This window comes from Dendropsophus ebraccatus, chromosome 10 (assembly GCF_027789765.1).
Source record: "Dendropsophus ebraccatus isolate aDenEbr1 chromosome 10, aDenEbr1.pat, whole genome shotgun sequence".
In the NCBI taxonomy this organism is placed as follows: domain Eukaryota; kingdom Metazoa; phylum Chordata; class Amphibia; order Anura; family Hylidae; genus Dendropsophus; species Dendropsophus ebraccatus.
Genome location: NC_091463.1, coordinates 20,147,803 through 20,175,597, shown reverse-complemented (window position 1 = coordinate 20,175,597; position 27,795 = coordinate 20,147,803). Strand labels below are relative to the sequence as shown.

The window sequence follows — 27,795 nt, the reverse complement described above, 5'->3', positions numbered from 1 at the left end:
AGGTTCCTGCTGTGTCCACCTGCTGTCTTGGTCTATCTGTTGCCATTGTCCATAAAATTAAACCTTGGTTCGTGCAATGTTAATAACCCATTCAGGCTTATTGAATAAGGAACGCTAGCGGCCAGGATCAAGCACTGCCATCCGGCTCCAAAACCGTAATTTGTCTATTGACAGAGTAGCTTATCCTTGGGTCACCTGTGCAGTACATCCACCATGTTTACTCGATAATTATACAATTCTATTAAAAAATGTGAATTGTCACTCCGACAATGGAAGAACATTGAGGAGGATATTTTCTTTTGCAAAATTAACTCCTAACCCCCCGCATAGTAATAAAGGCTATATTGGTCTCCAGACAAGTGCACATTTAAGTGTCCCTTCCATCTACTAAGATTAGGGTTGTCAGGTCCCCAAAACCCATTCTTTTGTCAACCTTTACCTTTGGCGAGATGAGTCCTACTAAGCTTTATATATCCCAGTAGCATAGGGAATGGGGCAAACCACAGCTTGACCCCCTAATGAACCCCATTGAAATCATTTGGAGACTTAAACATTTAACCAGGTCCCACTTGCTGGGCAGAGCAGAGGGATCCCAGCTAATTTTTGTATATTTCGTCCCAAAATATAGAAAAATTTTAACTAAAAAATTGAATAGGTTACTGTGGCAAGAGGGAGATATAAGTGACAGTGGAACGATAGTTTATCTGTCACTTATTGGAAGTGTATGGCTATCACAAAGTGGAGCTTGATCAAGCACCCTGACATTTGATCAAGCACTATGCTCAACTGAGCATGCTCACTCAACACTAGTAAACAATCTTCTAAGTACTCTTTTTATTCAATAACAACTTTACAATATATTTTCTTAGAATTGTGTATTGAACCATTCTTTTGTTATTCTTTCTAGATAGTCTGACAATGGCCAATATCTGCCAGACAGTGTGGGGACACACCCCTTTGACAAACAGAATGGTGACACCCAGTTTGTCAATTTTTTCATACAATTCCAAGTAGAATAACAGCACATTACTAAATTGTTAAGAAAAATATTATAGAAAAAAAATAAAATGATTTCCCTTACAGACATTGAAGCGGTACTCCGGCAAAATTATTTTCTTTCAAATCAACTGATGTAACAAAGTTACACAGATTTGTAAATTTCTTCTATTTAACAATCTAAAGTCATCTAGTACTTATCAGCTGCTGTATGTTCTAAAGGAAGTAGTGTATTCTTTCCAGTCTGGTGTATCCCTCCCAGTCTGACACAGTGCTGCCATCTCTGTCCATGTCAGGAACTGTCCAGAGCAGGAGAGGTTTTCCATGGGGATTTGCTGCTGCTGTGAACAGTTTCTGTCACGGGGAAAGATGGCAGCAGAGAGCACTGTGTCGGATTAAAGCGAATACACCACTTCCTGCAGAACATACAGCAGCTGGTAAATATTGGAAAATTTGAGACATTTAAATAGAAGTAAATTACAAATCTGTATAACTTTCTGACAGCAGTGAATTTGACAGTAAATATTTTTCGTTGGAGTACCCCTTTAACATTTTTTAAGAAATTGGTAACTGGGTGTTACTAATTTGGGGTGTGACCCTACATCGTCTGACAGTTTTCTATTAGTGCTGATTATGCAGTGTAAGGACACACCCCTTTGACAAACAGAATGGTAACTTCAACTTGTCAATTTATTCATACAAGTCCAGGTAGAATTTAAAAAAAAAGGGAAAGATTTTCTAGCATGAATCTAATAATTTCCATGATAAACATTACAAATGTGGGAATATTCTTGGTACTTATTATATCCGTCCTCACCAGAAAGCAGCATTGGGTCTTTCTCTACAGACTTGCGCACATGGTCTGATTCTCCAGTCAACGAGCTTTCGTCAATTTTCAGATCATTTCCCTGGATCAGAACTCCATCTGCGGGCAGCAGGTCGCCTGCAACATCAAAAATTATTAAAAAATGAATGAAGTTCATCTGCTGCAATATTAATAGCATTCACAGCGATGACCTGTAGACATGTGTGAGTCACTACTGCGGGAGAGCGCCATGTAGCAGAGGGCAAAATGCTTCCCTGGAATTATGACAATGACAAAGTTGCTGGAAACGTGTCGGAAAACTTTCACACTAAGTGCAAGGTGAGGCTGGGTTCACACTACGTTTTTGCTTTCTGTTTTCTTTATTCTTTTTTTTTTTGCAAAAAAAAAGATAAAAAACTGATGAAAAAAACGGATGCAATTGTGTGCATCTGTTTTGACCCGTTTTTCCATTGACTTCCATTATAAAAAAAAAAAACGGATCGATTTTTTTTTGACAGACAGAAAAACGTTTTTGTGTACGTTAAAAAAAAAACATCCATTTTGATACTTTTTTTTATAATGGAAGTCAATGAAAAACGGATGCACACAATTGTTTTGCAAAAAACAAATGAAAAAAAAAAAAAAAAAGATTGCAAAAACGTAGTGTAAACCCAGCCTAAGAGAAAATGGGCTAACAGGCTATTGTAATACATGGGGTAAGCTGTCCGTGTAGGATATAATCACCGTATTTGATCTGGGCGATGTCTCCCACAATGAGCTCAGCCACAGGAATCTGAATAACACTTCCATTTCTGATGACGGAGAATCTTTGTTCTTGTTCTATGCGGCTCTGCAGTCCCCGGAACTGCTTCTCCTTACTCCAGTCATTGAAGGCCGTCACCCACACCACGCATATAACAGATAACAATATGGCGGCACCCTCTATCCACCCGGCTTCTGACTCTCCTTCATCATGGCCTCCAGTTTGCACATTTCCACAGTCTAATAGAGACAAAGAAAATATGCATAAACAAACATACGGTATGTATACTCCATTCATGTAATAAAGATATCATTGAGTAAGTGAGTAACCCAAGTACTGGCAGGAGCATGCTCAATGTGTTCCCAACATGCTTAGTCCATTTGGGGACTTGAACTCATATCTAGTGTTGAACGAACTTGCCAAACTGTTCGGGTTCGGCAATGTTCTTCTGCTGGAGAAGCTGAATGCTGCCTGAGGGAGTTCAGGAAAACATGGATACAGCCATAGGTTGTATCCATGTTTTCCTGGCAGCCCTAGGGCGCCATCTTTCTCCACTGGGAGTCAAATGCTGAGTTGTTGGGTTCAGAAAATGTTTCCAAACCTGAACAGCTCGTAAAACACTACTCATATCTCTTGTTGTGTCAAGGCAACAGTGCTAACTACTGAATGACTGCGCCTATAAATGGTATCAAAGTATCCATAATGCTATCGGAAAAAATTATGGTGACTTCAGTGTTATTCAGTATACCCAAGGCAATGTGGCCATGAACGCAACTGGATCAACTCTAGAGCTGGTGCCTATTTAACAATAGTTGCTTATAAAATCTGCTCATGGTGATGGTTACTGTCCTTGGTAAACACGGTAGACCCACCCAGATTAGCAGGAGTTGGAATTATAGTGAATGTACCATCAGGTCCATCACGTTTTTTTACATCAACAGACTGGTGCCGGCCCTGATTTTTTAATTGCTATCCAGTTCCCGCAGCAGTCTATTACCGGCCACCGGCCCGGCCTGAAGCATTGGAGGCGGGCCCGTCCTCCCCCAGTGTCTCGTTCTGCCCTCCCCTCTGTAATCAATGGAGCTGCGTCACAGAGGGGAGGGGATTTGGTCACACTGGGGGCAGGAAGCTCACCTCCAGTGCTTCAGGCCAGGCTGGTGCCTGGGAATAGACCGTCGCCATGTGCTGAAACCAGACCGCCGTTTAAAAAAAAATTACAGCGACATCGGCATCCCTGCACAGGTGCCAGTCTACTGATGTAAAAGTCTTAAAGGGATGTACCTGGTACATTTGCTTTAAGTACCTCACCATTAAATTTTTTTAATCTAAACCTAAATAGGTCCCTTGAGCCAGGACCTATGGAGATGGAGATGGTTTGCACTTCTATTGAACCAAATACAGGGAAGTCTCTCCATTTCTGGTAGATCACCTCTTTAAGAACATCCCACTTTTCACCTAAAATAAGGGCCCTATTCCACCGGACGATTATCGTTTAGATTATCGTTAAATCGTTCGAATCAAAACGATAATCGTTCGGTTGAAATGCAGTTAACGGATAACGACCGAACGAGAAATCGTTGATCGCTTTATAAGACCTGGACCTATTTTTATCGTTGCTCGTTCGCATATCGCTCGCATTGAATAAGATGTCGTTCGATCCTTCACAGTAGATACGAACGCAATAGCGAAGAAATAGCAAAGAAGAAACGATCGCAAATACGATCATAAGTAACGATTATCGTTCCATGGAAATGAGTGAACATTTTCAGGTCTTTCGCAATAGCGGTCGTTTGAGATCGTTAATCGTTAACGATTATGCGAACGATAATCGTCCGGTGGAATAGGGCCCTAAGGGTGCTCATCTCCAGGAGATTTCTTGGCATCCTTCTTCTAACAGATCTGCATGGAAGATACTTGACTGGTCTTGAGACCCACCCAATGTCAAGAGTGAGTGGTCTTTTAGAGATGAGGGCAACTTGAGCTCCAGGGCTTCATCCAACTTCTTCAGCCACCAGTATTCAACTGCAGAATTATTGGACTCGAGTGTGCTCGATGAGTTGTGCTTATCTCTAGTCTTTACTAATGAAAAGTCTCAAGACCTTGTTGTTATTTCACCTGCTTATTCTTATCACGTACGTCGCTGTAATTCTTTGGTTCAGGTTCTATTAGTCCTACTGTGAGCAGGTTGTGGATACCATGGCATGTAGCTAAGGTTCATCATTCCCACGTACATATGTAGGCTTCATATTTTTAGCAAAGAAAGCTGCTGACTTAACAAACTTGGAGGCCATCCCTTCATAGGTGAATGATTGTAGAGATTTTCCTATATGTAGTTAGGTGTGGAAAACTAAAGCCCTGTTCACCCAGATGTATAAATTGTCTTCTCTCATTCATCAAACCAGCTAAGGGTTGTCTGCTTTCTACATTAGAAATATCCCCTGATAATTGGCGGATCGCAGGTTGTCCTACTCAGCTGTAACCTATGGGGGGGTTAACCAAAAGCACACATTTAGTTTCCTTGTTGCACCACTACAAGGGAAATGTATTGCATGGGCCGTCTATATGATGAATAGGTAAATTAAAATTATTTTTAAGTTACCAACTTATGCTTGTGGTGTATCACAGCAAAGCCCCTACTCCCCACTGCAATGCCTGAACATAACATAGTGCTGGTGAATGTGCCCTGGACTGAACTGTGTTGAGGATGATATACAGCAATATATACTACCTATAGCTTTACCCAAAGGCATTGCTAAGGGGGGCAACAGGTGCTGACTGCTGGGGAAGGGGTGCCTCTAAGCCACTTTGCCTTGGCCGAGTATTTAGATACTAGGTCAGGACACAAATTGATCCTTTGCCCCAGGTGAAAGGAAGCCAAGCCAGGCCATTGGCTATATCCCCCACCAGATATCCACAGAAGCATGGAGATCCAACACCTCGTATCACTAGTGCCACTTCCTAGGCAACCACACAAATCTATTCATTGCATTGTATGCGACCATTTCATAAGCCCGGCTTGTGTACACAACAAGGTAATCGCTGGAACTACAATGCAGGTCGGAGATTCCACAATGAAGGTTGGCGTGAGCATATGTGCATGTTTTATTGATGGAGCACTGCACACTGTATGTAGGTTTGTAGGTCAAGCAAAATAATAAGTTCTAAAAGACGATGAAAATGTAACGCTTTATTATGGAGGCAGCGCGGATCTTGCTGAGCTTGCAGTTTCTTGTTCTATTTCATCTTATTCTTTAAAGCGCACCCAAATGCCAGGACCCGACGCGTTCCTGTTACCAGCAAAAAAAAAGGCATCTTTCTGAATTACTATGATGACCCTGAAAAATGAGAATATATTGACTCCTACTAATATATTATGTGTATTGTTGTGGTGCTGGGGTCTACTTGTAGCCCAAGTCCCCAGATCATACTACCCCATTTTACCTGGATTTGTCTTTGGTGGTGTCTTGCTGATATCACACACCTAAAGTGTGGTCAGTTATGGTTATAGAAGGTCTGATTGACTATGTAAGTGGAGTATTACTATGGTAATAAGATAGCCCGTGCATTGATAATGTTTAGTAATGGGAGTTGGACAATGTCACGTTAAATGCATGTGCTCTTCTATGCTGTACGAGTGTCTGGAACATTTTAGTTTTTTTTATTATGGTTGTAAGTTCATTGGTCGTGTTGAGTGAACCTGTGAAAATGTTGGGATTTGGCAATGTTATGTGAATGGTCTGCGTTTGATTCCCCATGTCTTTTTTCCAGGTGGCATTTAAGTTCTGCAGCCGCAAGGAATCAAACGCTGAGCGTTTGGTTCGGTTAGTTGCCAAACCTAAACATTTTGACAGGTTCGTTCAACACTATTCATTGGCTGTAAGTTGCAGTACTTCTCCTGTCCACTAGTGGGACTCATTGCCCAGGTCATGATCATACATGGCCAGTGGACTTGTTCGCAATTTGTTTGGCAGTAGGTGCCACTACCAGACCTAATTTTCTCTCCCATTAAATGTCTTGTGAACTTACTATCTACTTGCCATACATTGTTACCTAACTTGTACATTACTGTCCTGTTATAGGAAAATAATGCGATGGTCAGGATGGGCGTAATATTACAGTATCTGAGAGTGCTAAATGTTATTTCAGCCATATTTTGGTTGGCGGATAAAAATGAAATCTAGGCACTAAAGATGAGCAAACCTTGAGTATGCTTGTGTTCATCCAAACCCAAGCTCTCGGTATTTGGATACTGACGGAGAGTCCTGGAAAACATGGATACAGCCATAGGCCATAGGCTGCATCCATGTTTTCCTGGACTCCCTAGGGCCGCATTAAGCTTTTTTAGCCACCGGTAATCAAATGCGGAGAGTTTGGGTTCAAACAAATCCGGAGCTTTTTTCACTCATCTTTACTAGGCATTCATTTGTTACTTTCCATCTTTACCCAGAAGTGAGAACCTAAAGGACCTTTTACACGAGACGATTATCGGCTGTATTGGCCGTATTCGTTGCGGCCAATAATGGTCTTGTGTAATAGAAGGCAACAATCAGCCGACATGAACAATGTCGGCTGATCGCTGCTGTTGTTTGTCTTTCAACATGTTGAAAGGCAAACGACTAATATAGCAGCGATATGCTATGGGCTGCCTGGACGATCAAACAATCACCCGGGCAGCCCCCCCCCCCTACACACACACACGTGTAATAGTGCAGCAATAGTGCAGAACTGACACCGCCGCCCCATATAATAGGGGCTAAAGTAAGAACCAGAAATTATGCAGCGAAAGAAGCCTTTAGGTGTTTTTTCCCTAAAGAGTTATCGGCTTTAGGAAATCTTTTTTTTTTTTTTCTAGAAGTCTCCTCCACTAAAAGTAGCTGCTCCCCTCTGCTAGGACCCTCAGGATTCACAGAAACCTGGAGGCAAGGGCTCAATTTCCCTACAGCACCACCACAGGAGAGTTTGGGCATTACATGTTGCCTAGTAAAATGAATAAGTTTCCCATGTAATGTTCCTCCCAAGAGTTATACTCTTTGGGGGACAGGCGTACACCGGTCTAAATTAGGCCCCATGCCCTTTTCCCCATCTAAATTTACTTAGAGGCGCACGCCTCTTAGAGAGTAGATTGCAAAACTGCTTGCAGTCACAACCCCTATTGATTTCTTTAATTTTTTTTTGTGTGACAGTGCCTCTAAGTGTTTATACATGACAGCTCAGAGCCATCTAGGTCCTGCAAGTCAATGAGTGTTGTATTTACTAGGTATGGGAACTGATTAGTGGAGGGCCCAAGGGGCCACTATAATGAACTTTGAGAAGAGGACATGTTGAATGTACAGTAGACAAACAGGACTCTAGAGGGGTCGGTAATGATTATTATATCAATCCCGTCCTCTCCCTGGGTAATGGTGGAGAATGTCAGTGTTTATATCACCCTTGTGGCCTATCTACCTGATTTAAGAGAGTCTAATGGTAATTGAACATTTCCTCCTAGCCTTAATATTGGGTCATCTAGCCATGTATCACACCTGCTGTAGAAAGGATTTACAGATACACAAGGATGACCAGACAAAGTAACCTATCTGCTCCTAATGTAAAGCGGATGGGGAAAGGATGCATTCATACAGAGGCGTTATACCCTTGTAGAAGAATGGAAAATAGGCTGGACATGTCCTTTACTATGTCTTATGTCCTCTCTCTTCTTAGATTGGAATGGAGACCTGTTTGTCATTGGGCCCCATCTATAGTATTACTGAATCCAGAAGGGAACATTCACCCAGATGTACTAAGGTTGCTGATCCCAAATGTGTCAAAGTTGTGATTCTGGGGCAATGTAAACACAAAAGGTTGTGGCTTATCGAAATAGGGGGTGGCCGTACAGAACCCCTTCAAAGGGTTAATGTTGTAATGTCATTTCAAAAGGTTTTACACTGTAAGGTTGAGGACCTTCAGGTCATGTGATCAGATCCTGTGCAGGTCCTGCTCTGTCTCCTGTGTCGTCTGATGTTCAGCGCTCACCCTGCACTACAGTGAGCGGGTTGAACATTAGAACACTGGGCCCCTAAAGGTGTTGTGGGCCCCGGCACTTGCCAAGGTAAGCCCTGTGCTGACACCGGCCCTGCCCTCTCTTATTATAATCAATAGATCGGTTCTTTTGGGGTAGGCAGTGCTCCTAGCCGTTTTACCGGACCATGGAGCGAACTACTAACTGCATGGGAACGGCGCTGAGGAGGAAGGTAAGAGACTTACCTTACTCCTCTGCATCTCCTGTGCAATAGGGACATATCAGCAGGTTAGAGTCATCTAACCTGCTGATACTTCCCCTTTAAGTTCATTAATGAGACGTCACTCAACAGATATAAACTATATCACAAGGTTGCAGCCATTTTCTGATGTGACGCCCCCAACTGCTCCAACAGTAGTATAGGTTAAAGACCCTTAGTCTCGGCGAGCACAGAGTCTCGGTGGTAATGTGCTTAGACATGACGATTGTGTCAGGGGAGAAATAAGAGATGTGCAAACACTGCTGTTCTTCATTCGCAAGTGACAAGTGGCGTACGGCAGGCTTGATATGTCAGGGTTGAAGTAGTCATTCTATAGTATAGCAGCTGTAAGAAATTCTGCTCCGGCTATTTATTGCCTCCTGAAGGAGACGTCTACAGGATAATACAGGATGTTCTTCAGCTCGGAACTATGGCGGGCACTTGAGGAGCACACATGAATACCTAAAGACAAGGGAGCGTGGCAAATCCTTACAGCATCGAGAATTAAAACAATTGTTTTAAAAATCATGTGGCCAGATTTCTCCTTTATGGTGGACCTTTTAGCAGATTTTTTGTTGACTGAAGTAAAAGCAGTGTAGAATAGGGCTTCTAACTCTGAATCAGGACATACAACTCTTATTTCAATCTGCCGCTCCAGCGGTAAGATATAAGCTTTAGAGGTTTTATGTACCCAGTACGTTCCCCAGGGCTGCAGAATTCCAGTAACATTCAGCCCCTTGTCTCCTAATTAATACCCCTATGTCTGCTTGTAAATGCCCCTCTGTGAATATTGCTGGGCTTTTACAGCCTGGGGAAATGCCCTGTGAGCTTTATCACCCCATTTGCAGAAAACTTATATCTCAGCGCTTGAGCAATAGATTAATTATAAGAGTTATATCTCCCAATTCAGGGTAAGAAGCCCTACTGTACCATGCCTTTAGTTTAGTTGACAAGAAGCTGATGATAGGTCCACTTTAAGTGCTAATGTACTGACACAGTGCAAATGAATGATAATGCTGGAAGCCAATCGTCTGTATTTATGGACAGTGCACAGAAGGTGTGAAGGTCCCCTTAGTAAGATGTGCAACTATTAAGTTAAATGTGCCTGTTCACATGTTTGAATGCCACTATGTGAAAAAAAATAAAGTAATCTGTCCTATGATTGTTCTTAAAGGGGAATGCTCTAACTTACAGGAGGATGCTCTTACTTACAGGAGGATGCTCTAACTTACAGGAGGATGCCAACCCCCACAGGATTTCCTTCTCCAGAGGGGATGGAAAGAGTGTGGAAGGAGAAACTAACACCAGACCCTCCTAACACTTGCCACCATAAGAAGAGACCCATCTTGATATTTGCTTTGGAGTCCCTAGGTAGCTTTTAATTGAACCTTGCTGATCTTATGGAACTAAAACACAATGGAAGATGATAAGATTGGAGCCCTCTATGTATAGTAGACGAAATTCTACATTCCCAAGGAAGGGTCCAGTCACACCAGCTCACGTTGGGTATCTGGAGTTGTACTAGCTTAAGGGTTGTGCTGGTGTTGGTGAGCAGTCTCTGTCTGCTTCCATGGTAGCTACGCCATTCACACCGCTCTATTCACTTAAGTGACAAACAAATTTCATTTTCACAATTTGTGGGGTCCCAGCAGTCAGACCTCCACCGATCAGCTAGCTATTAATTGTAGATTTATACTTAGAAAAAAATGGTAACCAGTAGTCAATACATGTTGTAGATGGGACACTATAGTATACACACAGACAACGGCATAAGATTTACCCTAGACCCAGGCAGGGATTGGAAACCTTGGTTTACTTACTCTCACTCTGTTCTCCTGGTGGTGCATAGAATGAAAGGCCCAGGGAGACAATGGCAGCAATTTCTAAGATGATGAGAGTCACGTCCTGGAGGGCTTCCCAGACTAATTGTAGGAAGGTTTTGGGTTTTTTGGGAGGTATGAAGTTCACACCATATATTTGTCTTCTCTTCTCAAAGTCTGCTACATTCTCAGACAAACCTGAAAGTGAAAAGGGAAACAAGAGTAATAAGTCAAGTGAGTCTACAATACATGGACAAGGTAATAAAGCTACAATAATTCCGGGAAGTCAGGTGACTTAGTTACACGTCATTGGGTATAATGGTGGGGGAGTTCCTAGGCACAATGAGATCATATTGAAGTCAATGTCAGTAGTAACTTACACCTCATTGGAGACTCATAGTGTTTATCTGTCTGTATGGGTTTGTTTTGTCCATGAGACACATTACAATGTTTCCGCACAAGAACCTGAACATCTTTGAAGACTTTTATTAAAGGGGTACTCCAGAGAAAAAAATTAAGACAGATGTGTCAGAGTAGTGACCCCCAGAGTATGGGGGAAGGCTCAGGAGAAACCTTGGAGATGGGGGTGTGAGAAGCGGACAAAGTTAGAGCATAGACAAAGTTGTTGTGAGGATCAGAGACCATGTGTGCCTGCATACACATGGAAGTTTTGAGTGTTCAGGCCCGCACCGATCGGGGGAACTAGTCATGAGAAGATGCGCTGCAGCACATCCTCTCCTCGCTCTGTGTAAGAAAAACAGTCGAGCTTCATAGACTTACATTATTGGGCTGATAATGTCTATGGAGCCCGACTTTTTTATTACACAGAGCAAGGAGAGGATGTGCTGCAGCGCATCTTCTCCCGGCCCGTTCTCCCGATTGGTCCAGGTCTGAACACTGGACCTGTCAAAACTTTTGACGTGTCTAAGATTTTCCCACACGACAGTGACGCATTAAACTGGAACGATATACCATTTTTTTCATGTAACAGGGCTCTTAGCCTTCTATTTGCTTTGTGACTTCTTATTCGCTAAGTCTGGGTCCCTGATCCCTGGATTTACATATCACATCTGACAGAGATCACCCCCTACTTGTAAATATATTCTACTATTTGAATCCACAGAACATTGTTGCAGTTTTTATCTTGTGGTTTTCAGTTCTACACTTGCTTCTTATGATTCAATACAGGGCCTGATCTGTTCTTTGCAAATTTCTGGTGCCAGAAGTGATGAAGGAAGTATGAAAGCGGGAAAGGAAAGAGGGATGTGTAAAGGAGTGAACTGGTGTTAGAAAGTTATACAGATTTGTAAATTGCATCTATATAGAAATCTCAGGTCTTCCAGTACTTATCAGCTGCTGTATGTCCTGCAGGAAGTGGTGTATTCTTTCCAGTCTGACACAGTGCTCTCTGCTGCCACCTCTGTCCATGTCATGAACGGTTCAGAGCAGTATCAAATCCCCATAGAAAACCTCTTCTGCTCTGGACAGTTCCTGACATGGACAGAGGTGGCAGCAGAGAGCACTGTGTCAGACAGGAAAGAATACACCACTTCCTGTGGGACATACAGCAGCTGATATATATTGGAAGATTTTATTGAGGCATAAAAAGTTTGAATGAGAAGAAAAAAGAAAATAGAATAATAAAGTAGAAAGGAGATGGAGAACTCTGTGAACTCTGAAACCAGCTAAACTACAGTAATACATAAATAGCTGAAAAGACGCTGATTCCGCATTTGTCATTTTTATGTTTCTATCCCGCTGTAAGGCCCCAAGCAAAGGAGTCTTAGTTGTCCTCCCTATGCATCAGCATGCGGCTTACACCGGGGGTGAGCAGAAACCTAAAAATTACAGGTTCAGAATCAGCGTTTTTTTTTTAGCTTTTTGCATATTACTGGAGATCAGGGGAGGAATGGAGATGACAGGGGCTAAGGATAAGGAAGAGCTGGAGATCAAGGCGAAGAAGTGGGGGAGAAGAAGAGAATATAGAAAGAGAAGATGATGAAGCAGAAGCATAAAGGAATAAGCAAATGAGATTCATACTACGTTTACACGAAACGATAATTCGCCCGATCGTACGATTAACGATGTCGAAGTAACGATGTGTTTTTCATAACGATTAGCGTTTAGACGGTACGATACATCGTACGGAAAATTCGTTTTGCGATCGTTTTGCAATCGCTTAAGCCTATCTCACACATTGGTTAAATTGGCGAACGGCTGTTCACACGGAACGATCTGCGAATTTTTTGCGAAGGATCAACGGCGATTTGAGAAGTTGTTGAAAGATCAAAATGAAAGATTTCTCGCTCGTCGTTTGATCGTTCGCTGCGTTTACACGTACGATTGTCGTTCAAATTCAATCGTTATCGTGCAAATTTGCACGATAATCGTTCCGTGTAAGCGCAGCATCAGGAAGTACAATGAAGGTGGGAAGGAGAATTACTGTGCCCCCTATGAGATACAGGAAAGTATGAAGCAATTCCTGCCAATACTGTGGAGGATAGCCGGCCTACAAACCACGCTTATACATCATCCTGTCATCCATCAGCCTAACACCACACACAACATACCTTTGTTTTATATTGTTATTAAAAGATTTATTTCTGGACACTCTTGACATACTTAAAGGGAAAAGCACGACCTACATTTACCATCACACACAAAGCGTCCCTCTGGAAATACTACTACACCCACACTTAATCTCCTCTTACTGCAGGACTGGGAACCAAAGTATATTACAAAGAATATTAAAGGGGTTATCCAGCACTAGAAAAACATCTCCTATCTATCTATCTATCTGTCTGTCTGTCTGTCTGTCTATCTATCTATCTATCTATCTATCTATCTATCTATCTATCTATCTGTCTTCTATCCATCTATCTATCTATCTGTCTTCTATCTATCTATCTATCTATCTATCTATCTATCTATCTCCTATCTATCTCCTATCTATCTATCTATCTATCTATCTATCTATCTATCTCCTATCTATCTATCTATCTATCTATCTCCTATCTGTCTATCTATCTATCTATCTATCTATCTATCTCCTATCTATCTATCTATCTATCTATCTATCTATCTATTATCTATCTATCTTTTTTCCCTTTAGGGGAACTATCTCCTATCTATCTATCTCCTATCTATCTAATATCTATCAATCATCTATCTATCTATCTATCTATTATCTATATCATATCTATCTATCTATCTATCTATCTATCTATCTATCTATCTATCTATCTATCTATATCATATCTATCTATCTATTATCTATGTATCTTTCTTTCTTTCTATCTATCTATTATCTATGTATCTATCTATTATCTATGTATCTATCTATTATCTATGTATCTATCTATCTATCTATCTATTATCTATGTATCTATCTATCTATCTATTATCTATGTATCTATCTATCTATCTCCTATCTATCTCCTGTCCTATATCTATCTCCTATCCTATATCTATCTCCTATCCTATATCTATCTATCTATCTATCTATCTATCTATCTATCTATCTATCTATCTATCTATCTCCTATCTATCTATCTATCTATCTATCTATCTATCTATCTATCTATTATCTATGTATCTATCTATCTAATATCAAATCAAATCAGCTTTATTGGCAGGTCTAAATAACATATTAGCATTTCCAAAGCAAACAGGATATTTTTGGGGGATGGGTAGGGAAGATGGGTAGGGATAGAGGGTAGGGACAGGAGTCTGTGGTATATTATAGGTGGCGGGATGGGGGGATACCGGGGTCAGGTGATTGGAGTTCATGACATATCAAGCTCCTCTCTATTGTGCTACTATGGTCGCTGTGGTCTCTGCTTCCCCCAGCAGGATGGACAGTCTCTCTTTCTCCTCCATGGTGGGGAAGCCTGGGAGGACATCAGAGAGTCTGCTATAGTGAGTGTCCCTCACTGCTGAGTATTTGGAGCAGTGTAGCAGGAAGTGGGCCTCATTCTCCACGGCCTCCTGGTCGCACTGCTGGCACAGTCGGCTCTCCCTGGGCTTGTACGTCTGTCGGTGACGCCCGGTTTCAATGGCCAGGTTGTGGGCGCTCAGTCTGTAGCGGCTCAGGGTTTCTCTAGATATGGGGCCAGTCTGTAATCTATCTATCTCCTACAATAAGGAGTTACCTGGTACATGTATATCTCACAGTCAGTAAGAGACAATAAGGAAATGTTTCTAGTCTCTCCTGTCTTATTACATTCAGCAATAAAAAAGAAACTGTGCAAAGACACAAAATATGAACCAATAAAACAAACAGCCCCCTGTCTGACCATCAGAGAAGGAGCAGCCATCTATCCTCAATAGTTGTAGGCTGTAATTAGAGCAATGTTGTTGATGGTCCGCATAACACAGAACATCACTGACCCGGATGCCCTCCTGACATGAAGATTTACAATGCTTTTATATAACAGGACACGTCCCCACTCAGTGTGATTCATACTGCCAATCACCCCGCCTGACATTGTCATATCCCTCCATGCCACCATTCCTCTACACACAGGCCGCAGCCTGACTCATTAGCCAAATCCAATATCAGCTGGACATGTAGGGTTAATAAACCCTCAGTGTAATATGCTGCAATAATTACTTACAGCACCATATAGGAACAAACAAGCCACCCATATCTATCTCCTATCTGTCTATGTATCTCCTATCTATCTATTTATCTATAAGCCAGCAGGGGTCCGCACAGGTACATAAGCCTGCAGGGGTCCGCACAGGTACAGGTACTGGTGCAGGCATCAGGGGACAGGACTGTGGAGGTAATCTCTCCATAGCTGTAACCCCTCTCTCCCCGGACAGAGTGTGTTGCATGTATGTGCCCACATAAGCCCTGCTCATTCCTTCATGCTCCCTGCAGTCTCTGTCATCCCTTGTGTTTCCGTCCTCTCCATTCCTGTTATAATGTGCCTGCACTTACACTCAGCTATACACACTGCTGCTATAATGTGCCTGCACTCACACTCAGCTATACACTTTGCTGCTATAATGTGCCTGCACTCACACTCAGCTATACACACTGCCGCTATAATGTGCCTGCACTCACACTCAGCTATACACACTGCTGCTATAATGTGCCTGCACTCACACTCAGCTATACACACTGCTGCTATATTGTGCCTGTCTTCACACTCAGCTATACACACTGCTGCTATAATGTGCCTGCACTCACACTCAGCCATTCATACTGCTGCTATAATGTGCCTGCACTCACACTCAGCTATACACACTGCTGCTATAATGTGCCTGCACTCACACTCAGCTATACACACTGCCGCTATAATGTGCCTGCACTCACACTCAGCTATACACACTGCTGCTATAATGTGCCTGCACTCACACTCAGCCATTCACACTGCTGCTATAATGTGCCTGCACTCACACTCAGCTATACACACTGCTGCTATAATGTGCCTGCACTCACACTCAGCTATACACACTGCCGCTATAATGTGCCTGCACTCACACTCAGCTATACACACTGCTGCTATAATGTGCCTGCACTCACACTCAGCTATACACACTGCCGCTAAAATGTGCCTGCACTCCCACTCAGCTATACACACTGCTGCCATAATGTGCCTGCACTCACACTCACATTCACGCCATTCACACTGCTGTATAGAAACGTTTCTGTCTTTGTCCTCCTGCACAGCTCTGTGATTCTCACTTCTTGACTGGTCCATGCTGAACACACCCCCTTCCCCATTGCTGTCATGTGACCACACAGACCTCTGACAGCAACCCTGCTTCTCTATTCTAACCTGTTGTACTACGCTACTGCATTATGGGGATCTGCAGTTCCATCCTGTATCTACAAACTGTGGCTGTGTTATCAGGTTTATGCCCTCACTATACATTATACACCACATGCTGATTGCTATACTGTACAGTAACTTATTATATCACATATTCAGCTGTTTCTGAATGTTTGTTTCATCTGTTCTACATGTTATTCAGAATATAAAATCATTATTTTTAGGATGTGGAACCAATCGTCTGCATATCAGAGATTTCTTATGGGAAAATTTACTTTGGTTTAAGAGTGATTTGGATTGCCCGGTACAAATTATGCTCGTAATCCAAGGCACCACTGTATTCAATTATGTGACTGTTTAGTTGGTATCCAGTTTGGTTCTGCAGTAAGTCCTAGGGGTATCTGAGCACTGCAGCCACTGACAAGACCCAGGAAAGGAAACTCCGATAGGTAAAGTCCAGTTCTTTCATCTTCTGACCAGCATTGTTACCACCATTGAGCGAGTCGTCATTTTTACTTCTACTAGATCAAGAAGTTGAAGAGTTGTTGGATGACCACCAAGGGTCACCTGGTTGGGGGGGGTTCCATAGCTTTTGTTGTAAATAACCCGATCTGACTATTCTAGTAAAACATTTGAATGTGACTTTTGGCAAAGGACCATTTCCAGACGATACTATAATAACGATTTAACGTCAAAGCCCTTTAATACAGTGCAGACCTTTTCAGCACCGGGAAGTGACTAATGGAAGCATTTAGTAAGGTCAGAATTGACTGTTCTTGTAAAGCGCTAGGCAGTCAAGGCTTCACATTTTCTCTTTCTTTTTTTCTGGCTTCGGAAAGAACTAGAATGGGCAACGCAAACATAATTATTCTTCTGCCTTCCATAGTAATAGCCTGTCACACTGTATCTCTCGAGAAGCAATTTTTAGTAATGTGTCCCCAATCTCCTTATCTCTCCTCAGTGAGGAACATTAGACTGGGGGGGGGCTTAATTATTGCCTAACCTCCTATATCATTGGAAGGGGTCATAGGGGTATAATACAAAGACTGATCAAGGTAGGCAAATTAGCTCTCCTAGCCGCTTACGTCCAATAGGTGGCACTAGAGAGACAGCTTTTTTCCTAGGAGAGGTAATTTGCATTTCCTGGGAAAGTCCTATACCAGCTGGTGAGCTCTATGTTCTATACAGCTGCTGACTTCTATGCAAGCAGCTTGTCTCCATTAGGAGAGTCAATACCACAGAGACCTAAATCAATCTATGGTAACATTGTTTATTAACCAGTGTTACCAATAGTAAAGAGGTTCTGTTGTTTTAGGTAACTTTTCAGATTTCTGCTCTGCAGGCTACATCTAAACCCTCCAGCTGTCCCTGAGTTAGTGGTCTCGGCTCTAAGATGGCTCCTGTACATTTTACACACACGTAGGAGGGGATCCTGCTCTTCTGTAACTACATACACACCCTAAGAAGCAGAAACAGCATAGTAGACATTATAGAGTAGTACTAAGTAGTATGGGCTGTGAATCAAGCCCTAGGGTAAGATCTAATGCTCACTTATCAGAGAGATCTAATACTCAGAGTGAGCTCTTGTGTAGTCTGTGTAAAGTTGCTTTGTCTTTCTGTTTACTTCTGGTCTCTCCAATCATTCATTCACTCCCCCTCCCATCTCCCTCCTTGCCCCTTCCCTTTCCATAGACTTGTATGGGCAGCATATAAACTCATCCCTCAACTGTATTTAACCCCTAGACCACCCATGACATACTTTTATGCCATGGCATCACTAAGGTCGTACAGAGCGGGGGATCATGGCTCATGGCCAGCACTAATAGCCTAACCACTCAGAACATACGAGGGAATTGGCCTCCTGCCATTACATCGCGGAATCCCACCCCCACAGATCACTGATGATCTGTTCTGCTAAGAGCCTAGGGCCTCTTCATTGCCTTGTTTGCTATCCCAGCTCAGCGATTGCTATAGGCTGCCTTCAGCAGCCTGTAGCAATTGAGTGCAGAGTACTTTGATCAATGCAGTACATATGTCATAGTACTACAAGTCTATGTCATAGTGCTACAAATAAGTGTAAATTTTTTTATATAGAGAGTATATATAATTAATTACATTTTTTAATATATAAATAATAAAAGTTTCTATTGCTCCCCTTTTTCTAAAAAAATAAATAATAAAAGTTTCTATTGCTCCCCTTTTTCTAAAAAAATAAATAAAAAAAAAATAAAAACATACTGTATTTGGTATCACTGCATGCGGAATAACCTGTACTATTCAATAGTTACATTTCTGATCTCGCATGGTAAACAGTGTAAGTGTGAAAAACCCACCAAAATGCAAAATAGCTGATTTTCGGTCACATCACATCCAGAAAAAAATACATTAAAAGTGATCAAAAAGTCACATATACCCAAGTGTGGTACCTATAAAAAGTACAGATAAAAAAATGTTGCCTCATATAGCCCCCTAGACCACAAAATAAAAGTGTTATAGGGATCAGGATAGAGCAATTTCCAGCACATTTATGTCTTTTTTTTCAAAAAGTTTACATTTTATAAAAGCAGAGAAATAAAATAAAAGTTATAAAAGTTGCCTATCGTGGTAATCATACTGACTTGAGGGACATAGATAACATGTCAGTTTTACCACAAGGCAGTTTAAAGATTGTTTTAAAAAAAATTTAAATTTGACAGCACATTCACATAGTTTCACATAGTTTTTTTCTTCATTTATAAAGCATGTTTTACGGAAAAATTAAGTGTGCCATTTCAAAGTATAATTGGTGTCGTAAAAAACATGAGCTCCTATGGGTCTGTAGGTGAAAAAAAGCGAAAATTGGCCTGGTCATCTATGTGTTAAGAGTTGAGCTTTTTCAAGATCAATGAAAGTTTAGACAGGGGAAAGAAAGGAGTCTGATATCAAGAGAAAGAGGCATTTTTCTCTTATAAGATATATTATAAAGTTTCTTACATTTGCTTGTACTATTGATTTACACAAAGTTTGTTGACCATTTAAGAACCAACAAATGGACAAATACTCTAACAGGTATATCAAGTCGTCTTTAGGTTCTCAGATGGTTTCCACTTATTGGAAATGGCCCCATGCAAAGAAGCGGGGGACATTCTTTACTTACTTTCCGGTATAGCTAATATTTTGTTTCTTGTGGAAATCGGGAGCCTATATAGATAGACATTACTGATGGTTGGGATAAATGGTCCTCCTTCCCACTGGCCATAATGAGCGCAGGTTGACTCAACAGTACATATGTCTTTGGTTCTCCCCTTCTCAGCGTCTTATCTCTACATTCCCAGTATAAACAGATGGTAAGGAGCACTAATCATATGGTGCCAGGGTATGAAATCCAGTTCCATCACCATTGTGACGTCAGGTAATGACTTCTTGGTCCCCACAAGAATGAATGTTTATCCCAGTAACCAGGATGGAGCATATAATGAGGCTATTGGGATAATCTTATGTTTGCCTCGGAAGATTACTGTAATAGGATAATGGGTGGTGTGTCTTTAAACAGTGTAAAGCTCTCCGATTCTATACTTGCCATAAAGGGAGGTGTAAGGGATTTAATTATATGGGAAGCGTACTATTATTCCATCCTTCCAATGATTCCATTAAGCCAAGATGAAACATCTGGATTGGCCATTTGTGTAAAGACACAAGAATTGTATAAAGGAGCTCATAGGTATCATCAGTCCCATAAGTAACCCAACCAATGGGCTATCTGACAATATGTAACAGAATAAAAAAAAAAAAATACAAAAAAAACATAAACTAGCGCCACCTATAGGCTTGAATAACGTGACAGCACAGAATATGTGACCGTATCTATAATATATAGAACCATACAAAACTCAAAATGCCACCAATAGTTCCAGGGGAGGATGCCTTGATAATACAGCATGTAATATAACAGGATTCATTTTGTTCCACAAATTTCATATGTAGCTTTGGGTGTTCAGACTCTTATTGATCGCTAGAATGACCGCAAAGAAGCGTCCACAAAGCACGCTCTATCCCCGCCCTGTCCATATGTGAGGAGAAAAAGTTTCATATTAAATCAATGGCACCAACTACTGCAGCAATATGGAGAAAGAAGTGCCCAGCCGTGAGCTTCTCCCCACCCGTTATAGTGATCAAGTGGGGTTGCCACATCAAAACCTCAACCAATCAGGACTGATCAAAATGTCTCTAGGACTTGTCAATAGTCCAAGGTGATGAGATAAAGGGGTTGTCCAGGATTAGAAAAATATTGCTGCTTTTTTCCAAAAATAGCGCCACCAGTGTCCTCAGGTTTTGTGTGGTATTGCATTTTGGCTCGATTCATTTCAATGTAAATAAGCTGCAATATCACATGAAAAACTTAGGACAAGAGTGGCGCTGTCATATGGTTGACAGTTCATTTACGTGGTTAGGCCGGGATTACACAGCGTATGACACCCACCGTTCTGCGACCCAGCCATGTCACAGAATGGCCACTGTCAGTGAAGTTTATGCCGGCCAGTACTGCAGTACCAGCTGGATAAACTTCAATTCTATTCAATGGGAATGCCGGCACATCAGTGTGCTCCGCATCCCAATTCACCATAGCCAACAATGGACTGTCCGGCCGAAGCCGCACTCTCCACTGTGTGACCTGTCAGGCTTGTGCGGACGCTATTCAATGACATGTCAGTTTTTCGTGCGACCGCTAGGGATCCCAGCCGGAGCGTATACTATGTGTATACACTCCAGCCAGGATTCCCTCTGACTGAAGTACAACGTAAGTTTTGTATTAATCACGGCCATTGTCGACAACGGCTGTGATTAATACAAAACTTCCGTTGTGTGAACATAGGCTTAGTATGTAATAATACATTCTCCCTGTTGTTATGTGGTCAGTAGGTTCTGAAGCTGGAACCAGGCTGATCGTGGGCCCATAGTAGGATATAAGTAACGGCCAGGTACAAGCATCTGCCAGGGCGGACACAACCGGGACCAAAAAAAACAAATGATTGAGTGTCACGATGACCAGATGATATTCCATGGATTGAGCGCTCCCGTATTAATCACTTGTACACTTTCTGGGCCTCTGCTCGCTGGACAGCTGGAATTATATGCTTTTAAGGATTGCGTCCTTCCTACATATGTGACACGTACGGAACAACTCACCTACCGTGTAAGTGAATGAATACAGACCTACAATTAAACTAACTACTGTGCCCTGCTACACCCACAACCTCTCATTTCTGCCGAGAAGGATTAATGGGTTTATGTGGAAAGGATAAAGATTTTATCCTGTAATACAGAACCAAGGTTGAGCATTTAGCTCCGGCTTTCCATAGTGGACAATGTCAGTGCGGGTCCTGTGATCTCTTTATCCACAGATAATACTGTCTATTGCTGCACGCGGCACTAAGTGACTATTTCTGGTGGAAATTCTGGGCAGCCTTTTCTTACTTCTATCTATATCTGGGAGAGAAGACTGACAATTATGGCTATTAATATGGCTCCTACACAGGGCCGTATTACCAGCTGCCGGTGCCCGCGGCACTACACCTTCAGACCCCCCATATATACAGTACTCAGGGCCGTATTACCAGCTGCTGCCCCCGGCACTAAACCTGCAGACCCCCCATCGTCACTCACCAATTAGCATCAGGATTTTCTAGTTTCTGAACATCATATTGATATCTGATCAGTCTTCACCCGCGTTCCCACATTTACTGTACGTCACGACATGCAGCCAAAACCAGAACCTCATGAGGTAACCAATAGGCATATGGCCAATAAACCTGGTAACAGCACATGACTACAGGGGAAGAAATGGGAGCCTGGTTTCGGCCACATGCATTTCTCTCGCGTTTTTCATGCCTAAAACAAACAAATTTCCACATTCATTCAATGATTAGAGCTAGAGATGAGCGAAGCGCTCATCTAAGCAAAGCGAATTGCTTAGTCTGATCCACGTTCCGTTTATCAAGCCGCCAGGATTCCAGCGCTGTTCCACTTCCTGCCTCTCCACTCTGGGTGCCGGGGAAAAGCTGGATCCAATTCTGGGAAACTGGGAGGAGTTTCCCAGGATTGGATCCAGCTTTTTCCGGCATCCTGGGAGGATACGCGTACGAGGATGAGCAGAGCGCTGATCAAATGAAGCGACTTGCTTTGCCTAGATGAGCGCTTGGCTCATCTGTAATTAGAGCAGCCTGAATATTGTCTGAAGGAATTCTCACCACAGGATGGGTAGGTAATATCTTCAGGCTTCACATATAACACCGCCACACCAGACCTGACCAATACCACCATGCAACCCCACCACCACTACCCTCCTCAAAAAAACACCAGATTTACTGGCAAGTCTGAACTGGAGGTGGGAGACGGAAAAAAAATAAAAATAAAAAAACATTGTTTCCTTCCCCCTGCTTCCTGGTGCTGCAAACCCCCCCCCCCCCCCAAGGAGCTGCCCTAGGCACCGGATCACAGGTGCCTAGTGGTAAATACGGCCCTGCTCCTACAGAGGTTGTCCTAGTAGCTTCACAACCCGATTGCAGCCCATGTGGTCCTCTCCTTTCATATGCACTTTAGAAAAAATGGCCACATGTATGTGTTACCACTAGAGATGAGTGTGACTGGAGCCATAGGTAGTATCCATGTTTTCCAGGACTCCCTAAGGCTGTATCCAACTCCTTCAGCCACCGGTATTGGAATGCTGAGACATCTGACTCATGCATGCTCAAGTTGCGCTCATCTCTAGTGGCCACCTCTTTGTTTTTTTTGGCTTTATAGGACCATCACACAAAGCATAGTGTCCTGGGTGACAACCCTATAATCCATCCCCGTTGTATAAAGGCCCTAATGGCAAATCTACCTTCTTTTATAGCAGAATAAGAATAGGCAGGATTGGAGTGGCCCACCAGCAGACCAGGTAAGCCTAAAGATCGGGCAGAGGACTAGCCCATTTGGAGGCGAAGCCAATCACTTACAACTAGGGTCCATATCTTATGGGTTGATTCACACACCTATTAGACCGTATTGATAAACAATGTCAGCAACAAAGATTATGATGAAATAGAAAGCCCCAAGGTAGACAATAGAGTAGTGGAGAGAGCTCATGGTAGGAGTACTATAAACAGCAGATAGGGAATGGGAAGGAAGGGGTACATAGTAGGTGATAGGGTAGGGAGAGGACTAAGGGTACCTGGGGGTTGACTAAGCACTCGAGTACACTGTATGATTATCGGCCAAACGGTAAGATATCCTGTGTAACAGGGCCAACGATCAGTGATCAGAAGGAAAGGGCCACACGTACAGTCCAACAATCATATGTGTGGTCATCCCAAAACGATGGTCAAATCATGGTTCTTCAACCAAGGAGGAGAACTAAGAGATTGTCTCTTGTTTACAGTGAGTGTCGTCCCATTGAGTAGACCCCTTAGGAAGGGAGGATGTCTTTTGAGAAAAGACCAGAAGGAAAAGTTTCCTACTCGCCCTTTTCTGTAGCATTTTCACAACTTGATTTCTATCACAGTGACGGGACTAGTAGGGGCCTTTGAAGATGCCATGTAAATTTGGCAACTTTTGTATCTGTATTTTAGGGCTGGGTGGTCCCTAGGTGGATTATTGTGGGCAGGGTCCGCAGGGAATCACCTATGTCTCCAAATCTTGCGCCCTCGCGGTCAAGTGTCTCAGGGCTAAGGATGAAGTAGGAGACTTGTTTGGCCTTGTAATAACAAAGTGGATTAGGATGCTTTGAAGTTCCCTTCCTGACGATTCTTCGGAGCACTCAGGAATAGGATTACATAGGTTTATGTGAAATGTTTATTAGTTATTTATACTGATTGCTTTATCATATGTAATAGTGTTATTCACAAGAGCAGCCGATGTGGCCTTCCCACCAACCTTATGAGTATTTCTAGGACAGAGGTTGGGGGGTTTGTGGGGAACCGCAGTATAGCTAGACCATCCCATAGTCATAAAAGTGAATGCACTACTTTTCTGTATAGATAGAGGGAATCCTGAGTCACCAGTTTTTCTAAAAGCCGATCTATAACCAAGATGGGAAACTACATTTCCCATCATGCAACTCCCTGATTGGTCTGTTTGCGTACTTGCCCCCTTAGCTTTCCTTCCTGCCCACTGCTGTCATTACTATTGCACAGTAAACACAGGACTGTTTTCTTCACTGATTTTGCATCATCCCAATATGCATTCCATACTAGCTAAGGCTATGTTTACACTGCGTTTGTTCTGTGGAAAACACGGTCGTAGTTTCAACGGCCATGATTTCTACGGAACTTACGTAGTGCTGCAGGCTGAAGGGATCCTGGCTGGAGTGTATACACATGGTATACACTCCGGCCGGGATCCCTAGCGGCGCCAGAGAAAACTGACATGTCAGTTTTCTGCGGCCGCTATTCAGTGAATAGTGGCCGCAGAAAATCCTGTCAGTGCACACTATGGAGTAACTGGCTCTGGCCGCACGCTCCATAGTGTGCTGTGGGGAGTTCTGATGCGGGCGTGCCCAGTTACACCCGCATCAGAACTCTGCGGCAATAAAGATCATCCGGACGGTACTGCAGTACCAGCCGGGATGATCTTTTCAGAGACCGTCCGTTCCATGACCCGGCCAGGTCATGGAACGGCCGGTCTCATACGAGGTCTGAACGTAGCCTAATGATGTAGCAGAGCTGACGTTTGCTGACTGTGATTTAAAAAAAACATTCTAATTCCATCCAGACTCTAAGAACATCTATAACACTTACAATATAAAGAGCTAAGACACAAAGACAGGTACATACATATGCCTGCATTCACTGACAGCAAGCAGAGATAGAACTATACCTTTTCATATTACAGAAACCTAGCCTCAGGGACACATGTGAGTCTATGGAAGCAGCACAGGTGCATGAAGATGATGCATATGATGTCTTATGGGGGGCCATGTTACCAAGTCAAGGAGATCACATGTCCTGTGTCTACAAAGGGAGGGGGGAAGAGAGAGCTTAGCGTTGTCAGATTGGACCCAGAGTAGAGGACTTTACACATCCAGAGCAGATAAAAATAAGAAAAAAAAAAACAGGGAAAGGGTGCTAGATAGGTTATACATATATATTAGACATAGGGTGGTATTGGGGAGGGGGGTTGTTTAGAATATTGTTTTTGTTACCCAGATAACCCCTTTAAACTCCAAGGGCCTGTCAGTACAGTACATCCCAGAATCTTTTTTGATGGGAACATATTGAGATAAGAACATCCACATATGTGTCCACATGCCCCCTACTGGAGAAGTCAATGTGAAATCCTCCTCGTAATTCATTTCAATGGAGGGCACAGAAGGTAAAACAGCTACTGTGAAAAAATAGAACGAAACTATATTTAAAGAAAAAAAAATCTCTTCTTTTATTAGAATTAAGTAAAGTCTAAGTCTATAGGGAACTTTCAGTACTTAACTGGAAATCAGCTATTACTAGCCAACTATTTTTACACCACTATGCAATATGAGACGGGGTCGAGCGGATCATGTCAATACATCTTATTAGGTGGGTCCATAGTGAATACAGCCGCTGCAGACAGACATATCCTAGATGAATATATAGAACAATCTACAGGAAGGCTTTACTAGGAATTGATTATAGCCTTGAAAAATGACCAAAAGTCCCTTTCCCATGGTTTACCTGAGCTGGAGATGCTACGGGGACCAATTACTACTACTATTTACCGTATTCGGCAAGGTTTGCATTTCAGGAACGCTCAATGCCAAGCAGACTACTCAATATCCCCTTGCGGCACGATGGGGACAGTAAGAACGTTAGCTTTTAGTTACACCAGAACTATCACGATTTCTATAATACACTATAACTAATGCTTATCTGTATCAGGATTCTTCTGTCATGGGCAACTATTTATAATTTACATAAAATTTCAATAGTCTGGTCTTCGAGAGAGTACATTCTACCCATAGTTACAAGGGGTACTGTAGCAGTCACGTAGTATTATAAATGGTACACACTTGGACTGGGGACTGTTACACATGTTGCATCATTTTGGTGAAGGCCCAAGTTGGTGAAGGCCAAGGATGAGATCTCCTAACTAGATATGAGCCCAGCTGGAACATGCTCGTGTTCAATTGTTCGCCATTTCAATACCGGTGGCTGAAGAAGTTGCATGCAGCCCTAGGGAGTCCTGGAAAAGGGGTACAGCCTATGGCCTATGGCTGTATGCATGTTTTCCAGGACTCCTTCGAGCTGTGTCCAACTTCTTTAGCCAGTAATCAAATGCCGAACAATCAGAGTCGAGCATGCTCCAGTTGACCTCATCTCTACTCCTAACATATATCTATGAGAGGTCAGAAGAAAGAGACAACGCAACAAGTGACTGCTCTGTTAGGTTAAACCGCTATGTAAACTCTCCCTAGGGGTATGTGCACACTACAGAAAAGAGGGGGAAACTTCAAGCAGATTCCGCCACGCCCCCACTTGAAGTTCCACCCGTCCCATAGGCTCTATTATATTTGCAGCAGATTTTGTCCAAAGAATTGACATGTCAATTCTTTGGGCTGATGGCGGAATCTGCCTGAGCATATAATCCGATTGAAGTTCTCTGCCGATTTTCTGTCGCGTGCATGTACCCTTCCATTGGTAACTAACCAAAAAGGGGTGCACGTTTTCCCTTGCCATCTCTTTACTTTGACCCTTGTCCCGATTCCCATTTTACCTCACTGCAAAACCTAAGAAAAATAAGTCCTTCTCCACTTCCGATAGCAAGGTGGGCATAAGCAACTAGTACTGGGTAACCTCTATGGTATAATGATTGCCGAGCAGCTGTCGGTTGTCTTGGCACTGACAGCCCCTATGAATGCTGGCACCTTGTATTGTGAAGTCTCCTTGGTGACAGTCTCGGCTGCTTTCTCGTCAGATCTGAGCAGTATTCATTGCACATCATTATGTATTTCATCTCGGTAATCTTCTCTATAGTGAACAGGCCGCCACTGCTCACAGACATATCGCCATTTATTTGCCTCTTCCAAAAATAACATTTCAGATTTTTTGTGACATTGAATCAATATGAAAGGTGTTCTGTGAATACGGAGACTCATTCCAGCACATGACAATAAAACAACCTTATTCTGCTCACTTTCGCTTCTGTTAATTTATTTGAAAGGGGTTGAATAGATTTAAAGGGGTTGCATAGCTCCATCAAAGTGAATGTGGCTTAAGTGCAATACTATGTGTGACCTGTAAACAGGTGCGGCACTGTTTCTGGAAGAAATAAGCTTTGTTTCTTTAATATTGGAAAAGCCCTCTGACTTTTTTTTTTTTTACTTAAAGGGGTCTCCCGACTAACATTTTTTTTTGACTGTCTACTGGGACTTTAACTT

At 42.5% G+C, this 27,795-nt stretch overlaps 1 protein-coding gene across 5 annotated transcripts in view; it reads right to left on the bottom strand.

Moving 5' to 3' along the window:
• Positions 1 to 27,795, bottom strand: part of ATP2B3 (ATPase plasma membrane Ca2+ transporting 3) — a 162,858-nt gene that overhangs the window by 52,776 nt on the left and 82,287 nt on the right. For all 5 annotated transcript variants that reach the window (XM_069943663.1, XM_069943659.1, XM_069943660.1 and 2 more), the window contains exons 4-6: positions 10,642 to 10,839; positions 2,546 to 2,803; positions 1,814 to 1,939 (exon numbers count right to left, since the gene is read on the bottom strand). In XM_069943663.1, coding sequence (XP_069799764.1) covers positions 1,814 to 1,939; positions 2,546 to 2,803; positions 10,642 to 10,839 — 582 coding nt within the window. The remainder of the gene's footprint in view (positions 1 to 1,813; positions 1,940 to 2,545; positions 2,804 to 10,641; positions 10,840 to 27,795) is intronic.